Source organism: Manacus vitellinus, unplaced genomic scaffold, assembly GCF_001715985.3.
Source record: "Manacus vitellinus isolate BGI_N305 unplaced genomic scaffold, ASM171598v3 scaffold_72_pilon, whole genome shotgun sequence".
Classification (NCBI taxonomy): Eukaryota; Metazoa; Chordata; class Aves; order Passeriformes; family Pipridae; genus Manacus; species Manacus vitellinus.
In genome coordinates this window covers 806561-813790 of record NW_021940764.1, presented here as the reverse complement: position 1 = coordinate 813790, position 7230 = coordinate 806561, and the positions used below count along the sequence as shown (strand labels likewise).

Here is a 7230-nt window from a genome sequence, read left to right as displayed (position 1 = left end):
GGGAGACATCCAGGCTGCTGTGATCCACCAGCACCTCCAGCCCCACCGGGTGCAAGAAGAATCCACTCACGTTCTGAAACAGGATGAACCAGGACTTACGGTCTCCAGACTGGAACCCGTGAGGGGCTGTGGTCTGAAATGCCACACTGGTGCTGTCATACTCCAAGACTTCTTGCAGGAAGCTTGGTGCTGCAGCAAATGCCACTGTCTCCAAGAATGCTGCCACCTGCTTGTACTCACTGCCCAGCGTCGGTCTGCGGTGGTATGGCACCTTCCCCCCGTACTTCTGCACCGTCACATCCCGGTGGTACGCCAGCGTTGGCAGAGGACCCACCACGTACTCGGTGACATTGGGCTCTGGCTGGTTCCCAAAGTACAGCACAGCCAGTGCCTCTCGGGCGGGACGAGCCCCCCCGCCGTCCAGGAACCGCAGCACCTCTGCCTTGGCAGGGACCTGCAGGTCCACGGAGGCGATGCAGTTGTCCGAGGGTTTGGCACGCGAGGCATCAACCAGCTGCACCCCGAGGTTTCCCTGCAGGTACCGCACCACTTGCGCCATCTCCTTGGGTGTCAGGTCAGCAAAGACCAGGCTCTGGCTCACGGATCCTGTCTTCTCCACAGTGCTGGGCTGGGATTCACAGCTAGGCGATCGCCTGCCCCTGCTCAGCAGCATGCAGGAGAGGATGAAGATTATCACTGCAGCCCCAGCTAGGAGAACGTAGGGAAGTTTGGGGTTCATCGCTCTGAGTGTGGCAGCAGGGCACACGGTTTGGCTGAAGCATCCAGAGAGTGTTCCTCACCTACAGACCAGGCTCTTTATTCATTTGTGACTGTGGGCGTAACGGCGACGCTTGTGAGATGGGGAGGGAGCCTGGAGCTCTCATGGGGCTCTGGGATCACAGGTCCCAGCCAGTTTGGCTTGTTTTCTCCCCACCCCAGACACACGGAAGGACCCAGCCAGGGAGCCGGTGACTGACTCACTCATCAAGCTATTGCTGGGTTTCTCCTGCTGCAGGGTGACACCACAAAGAGCCCCAGTCTCGTCTGCCCTAAGGGCCTTTGCTTTTTCCAGCATCTCCCAGGATGCTCCCTCCCCATCTCCTGTGGGAATGTGTCTGTGCTGGTGGGGCTGGCTCAGCTGGCCTGGTCCTTTTGTGCCCAGGTGCTCCTGGACCAGTCCCACTCCCCTGTAGGGTCAGTCTACACTGGCACAGCCCAAGACCCGCTGGCTCCCCAGCACCTCCACATGCTGGTTATTCCTGTCACCATTCTCTGTTGTCTCTGAGTCCCTCCCAGCCCTGAGGGAAGAGACCTGGCTGCTCCAGCCTGGCTCCAGCTGCAGGAAGACCAGAGGCAGCTCCCTGGTGAGAACAGGAGGCACTGCTGAACTCCTGGTAGCAAGGGACAGGCAGCACCTGGAGTGGCTGTCATCAGCCATTCCAGCCCCACTCTAGCAGACACGGTCTTTGCACAAGGGTTGTCGTGGACAGAAATGGTGGGAGGCAGCTGCCCCTGCATGGCCATCAGCTCCTGCAAGGCTCCCCCAGCACCCAGCCCCTCGCAAGGCAGCAGTGATACATGGCCAACAGCAAGGATGACTTTCCAGAGATCAGGGTCCACGTCCACTAAACACCCTCTTGGTGGGGACACACTGAGACACAGGCAGGAGGGGCTGGAACCATCACAGCACTGGAGCAATTTACCCCATTTGCAGCTGTGTTAATTTAGGAATTATGTGTTCATTCTCACTTCCCACTAGGGATTAATTGCCCTTTTTCCCTGCAAGTCCCGCACAAGCCTCAGATCAGGATCCAAGAACCTGTGTGAGGGATGGCCCACTTTAGCTGTGACACAGCTATGCCTTCCCTGTGCTGGAAGGTGGGGATCCTGCAGGCACCTCTCATGCTCCCTCCATGGCCCCAAGCCCTCTTGCCTGGAACACGGCTCCCCTCTCACTATGGGGAACAAGTCTGGGATATCACACAACTCTTCTCAAGAGAGTTTTGCAGCAGTCAGGACTCAGGGTCTTTAAACAGTGCGAGGCATGGATGGGCACTACAGTCACAGAAAAGGACCTTGTCACCATGCAGGAACTGTGTTTTAGCACGTTGTTGAGCCTTGCTTACAGGAAGCGACCAGTATCAGCCCCGACTTTGACCATAACAAAAGCAGCAGCACCTTTCAAGGCCACACAAACCCCTGCATCACAGGTAGGTACACGGGAGAATGCATGCTGGGACCGAATGCTTGCTTTGCAGTCAGCTGCAGATTACTTCCCACAATCCAGAGGCAGCTTGGATCCCTGGGGCTGCGTTTCTCCTCGGGCTGGTTCAGATGCAGCTACTGCCTCACAGCGAGCTCTTTAGTCCTGGGCAGATGTAAAACATTTTTCCCCTACCTTTTACAGGAGAAGTTTTCAATAACAGACACTGAGTGTCCACCTGTGCTCCCACTGCCCCCAGACTGCAGCTACTGGAACAGCCTTTTGGAAGCAAAGCTGCCCCTGAGGCTGAGCACCCCTGCACTCCCAGGATGGCTGCCAGCACTTGGCTGTGAGCAAGGGGCTGCTCCTGGACTCAAACAACCCTGTGCAGGGATCTGCTGCCAGACCATGACTGCACAGGGAAGCAGGGGAACTTGCTGGGTCGCTGTAGCGGCTTTGCAGCCCCAGGCTTGAGATCCAGCTCTTGAGTGTTTCCTTATGAGAGGAGTGGGATACAGCTGCAGGAGCTCAGCCCCACGGAGCACCAGGACAGCTGCCCTGCTTTACCTGGCACAGTGAGACAATAAAGGGACTTTCCCAAGGGACAAGGAGTGCCAGGACCAGCCCCAGGTGCCGCAAGAGTGGGCTCACAACGTCCGTTCTCAGACAGGGCCGACTCCCTGTCTGCCCAGCCATGCCTATGGCAACACACGCCGTGCCAGATGTGAGGCCTCAAGGAAACACAAACATTTTTCAGCTACCACCTTTCATACTTTCCCGAAGTTGAACACAGAGCTTCCAGAAATTCTCACTGCCTTCAACTCAACGACCTTGACAGACTATTTTATAAATAGAAAAATAATTTTGCAAAGAAAGAAGAGGTTAGGAGAGTAAAGAAGCAGAGTTCTGATGTCAGTTATTAGGGACTCTACGGAGAAGGAGGCAAACCCCAAAGCACTGGGGTTTATCAGTACAACTGAAGGCATTAAAAGAAGATCCAGACCTACCTCCTACATCCAAGTCCACCTTGTAGTTGATGAAATGGGTGTGTATCGTACCCAGAGTGTGTTCCCAAAGCCTATTGCCGTATCTCAGGCCATCCCCATGAAGAAAGGATGAGCTCGGGTACCCTGTGGCCTGGACCTTGCCTTCAATGGCCCCGTTCTGGTAGAAGATGAAGTCCCACACATAGTCATAGTTGCCCACGGTGGCAACGGAGCGAACGACCAGAGCAGAGTTGACCAGCCCCCCGTAGTAGAGCGACTGCAAGTTGGAGTAGTGGCGCCTCAGAGGGGAGCCCAGGTTCTGCTCAAAGATGCAGAGGGCATTTTTAGTAATTCTAGGCACCTGGGAATTAGCAAGGTAGTGCACATCCAGGTATGTTGCTAAATACGGGCAGTCGACCCCCCGGACCAAGGGGGAGGTGTAGCGCCCGAGGCCAAAGCTGCCATCCATGTACCGCGTGGACATCCCTCCCGGGCAGTTGGAGCCGTACACGGACAGCGCCTCTTGCACGCTCATTTCATAGGCAACCCTCTCCCCCTTGTGTCGGATGTCAAACAGGCGCAGGCCCGTGCTCACGCTCATCCCAAAGGCAAAGCTCCACGCCTGGAAGAGGACCAGGTTCTTCCTGACGCTGTAGCGAGGACCCTGGGGCTCATACTGCAGTGGGAACAGTGCAGCCGAAGGCGCTCGGGGCTTCATGGAGGAGAAGTCCCCATCCCGTGGTGCCTTCCTCACCTTCTCCACGCTGATACGGCCCTGCACGTAGGCACTCTCCAGCTGAACCATGTCCCTGTAGTACTGCCCATTGTAGAAGACCCTGCTCACCGCCCACTGGGAGACATCCAGGCTGCTGTGATCCACCAGCACCTCCAGCCCCACCGGGTGCAAGAAGAATCCACTCACGTTCTGAAACAAAACGAACCAGGTGATCCGATCTCCAGACTGGAATCCACGGGGAGCAGCTGTCACGACTGCAAGACTGGCTCCATCATAGTCCATCACTTGTCGCATGAAAGCTGGAGCTGAGGGGAACACTTGACCCTTTAAAAACCCTCCAAGCTGCCTGTATTCAACAGCCAGCGTCGGTCTGCGGTGGTATGGCACCTTCCCCCCGTACTTCTGCACCGTCACATCCCGGTGGTACGCTGGCGTTGGCAGAGGACCCACCACATACTCGGTGACATTGGGCTCTGGCTGGTTCCCAAAGTACAGCACAGCCAGTGCCTCTCGGGCGGGACGAGCCCCCCCGCCGTCCAGGAACCGCAGCACCTCTGCCTTGGCAGGGACCTGCAGGTCCACGGAGGCGATGCAGTTGTCCGAGGGTTTGGCACGCGAGGCATCAACCAGCTGCACCCCGAGGTTTCCCTGCAGGTACCGCACCACTTGCGCCATCTCCTCGGGTGTCAGGTCAGCAAAGACCAGGCTCTGGCCATCCTCAGTGTCCTCCTGCTCCACGGGCAGGTGCTGGCAGGTGCTGGGAGCCCTTCCTCTGGTCAGCAACATGCAGACCAAAGCGAATATTGTGGCTAATGCCAGACCGAGGAGGACGAGCACAGTTTTCACATTCATGCCTGTGGCTGGTCCGGCAGTGTTCACAGCAGCCTTCAGAGAAGGCTTTCCAGCTCCTGCCTCTCTCAGTTTATGCTGCACTGGATGGATTAGCAAAGAAAGTACAAAAGACTGGGAGAGGCTAGGGGAGGAGATCTGAAATCCGTGGTGACCAGCTCTCTCAGCTGCAGCCTCCTCTGTCTTTCTCCACAGCAGTGCCCTGAAAGAACTTGTGGAGATGCAGGGTCAGTGACTCAGACAACTTCCACATAATTCCGTTACTTTTTCAGTCCAGCCTGGCTTCCTGAGGCTGCCTGTAAAAACGGAGATCATGCAGTCAGCCTGAGGTGGCTGCGATCACTGCGAAGCTCTGACAAGCTGGGAATTGTTGTTACACTGTACAATTTCACCTCTTTGCAACTCACCCATTTTTCTTGTTTATCAGGCTCCTTCCTTGTAAACATTGTCCCTGGCAGCACCATTCCAAGCTTGGAGTTACTTTTTATTTTATTTTTTTCAGTCTTCCACATGGTAGCCTTTGCTGAAAACACATCCTTCTGTGTAGCAGAAGAAAAACTTTGGCAGGCATGGAGGTGTAGCTCAGGATGAGAATCAGGCCCCAATGCACTGTGAACAACCAGCTCTTAGTTTGCACCTCAGAACAGCTCCGAACCAATTAATCCCCAGCATTTCACTGCCACAGGATTGTGCAGCCTTTATCTCTGCCTCCAATTCACAGATAAACCGAGGTGCAGCTTCCAAGAGGTTCCCTCAAGGACAGAACCATCATGAACCTGTGCCCAGCTGCAGCTGAGGGCAGTGCCCACTATTGGTGCTGCCAGGCCACAGTGCCCAGGCTAAGCAGCCAGAGCTACCCTCTGCCACCCTGCTGACAGTCTCTGCTGGCCTCACGGAGCTGTTCAAAGGCACTGGCAGAACGAGGCAGCCAGAAGGACTCGGTGCTCCATCCTGCCACGCAGCAGATGCTCGGGGCAGACCAGACACACCACACTGGCTACAGTCCCTGAGCTGGTGCTGAGTAAGACAAGGCATCCAAGAGAACCAGGGCTGGACATTCAGCCCAACATTTCCACTCCTGCTGCCAGCCTGACCTCATCTCACCCTCATCTTCTCTTTCTCCTGTCAGAGTTTCCTGGTGGGAAACAGCCCCCACCAGCCTCTGGTTCTTCCTCTGTGGCAGATCCTGCCTGGGGCTCAGCCCCTCTCTGGTCCTCCAGCCACGCTCAGGCACCACACTGGGAGGCAGAAGGCCATGTTGCTGTAGGACACGCTCCATTATCCTCACCTCCACTCGCAGCCTCAGCCTTCTTTGGCCTGGGACATGCTTGTCCCCGCTCTGCCAGCACACAAGGCTCTGCCTCACCAGCCATCATGCCAGGAGAGACTCAGAGCCACAGCACTCACTTGACATGGTCACAGTGCCAGCAAAGGAGCTCACTAGCACAGACACGAGCAACGGGGAGAGACAGAACAGATGAGAACAGAGCCTTGGCTGCACAGGATACAGCAGCCACAGTTTTGGGAAGTACCTGCTCTCATCTCACAGCGGCAGAATTGGATGCCTCTGAATAATCCCAAATTAGGCAAAGCAGCGCTGCCTCCCAAGTCAGTCTGTCAGTCCACAGAGTCAGTGAGGCTTGGAGGATTACCTGGGGTTAGGCTTGAAAGAAAAATTCCCTTTTGGTGTAGGCCTGGAACATGGCAGAGTGCAGAGCAGCAGCACTGCTGTCCCGGTTCAGGTTTGGAGCACAGCCAGGACATACCTCCTGCCTCTCAGGAATGGAACAAGTGTTCTGCTGCCACACACACGGGCACAGCTGGGCCGAGACTACAGCGGAACCTCCATGGCTGCATGACAGAGCTCACATGGACCTTTCCTTCAAGAAGTATACAAAGAGCAGATCATTCAGGTTTGACTTTGCCTCTTGGATTTGCATCCCGAGTCCCTCAAAGCCACAGCACAGGCTGCAATTACAGAAGGGCCTTTTCCAAGCAGCACAGCAGTAGTTTAAGGTTATTGGATAAACTCCACAGGCCTTCCTGCCCCACAAATCACAACTCAACCCTGCAGCTGGGCCGGGAGAGATCTGAAAATAGAGTGTGGGAACACTCCCCATTCTGTGCATGTCGGAGACTTGAAAGAGAAACCCTAATCTGTACTGACATCCCCATGACAAACCAACCACAGCACGTACCCCAGAGCTGCGGGACACGGATGGCAGCTTTCTACACTGCCTCTGCCCTGCTGCAAGGCCTGTGCCATGGAGGCCATGACTGATACCGGGTTTTTTTAGTACCATCTGTTTCTGCTGGACTTTTCAAGCTCTGGTTTATAGATCTGCTTCAGAAAAAACAAAACAGCCCTAAATCCACCTCTATCTTGCAGCAGGAGCTTCAGGAAGGAGAGTAATTAACTGAGCCTGCAGTGCCAGGAAACCTGTGTCGATAACTGA

General features: G+C 55.5%; 1 protein-coding gene across 2 annotated transcripts in view; it reads right to left on the bottom strand.

The window, feature by feature from the left end:
- The window catches only part of LOC103757817 (membrane primary amine oxidase), an 8444-nt gene extending 3667 nt beyond the window's left edge, over positions 1–4777 (bottom strand). For both annotated transcript variants that reach the window (XM_018084563.3, XM_018084564.3), the window contains exon 1: positions 3211–4777. In XM_018084563.3, coding sequence (XP_017940052.3) covers positions 3211–4777 — 1567 coding nt within the window. The remainder of the gene's footprint in view (positions 1–3210) is intronic.
- Positions 4778–7230: the final 2453 nt, after the last annotated feature.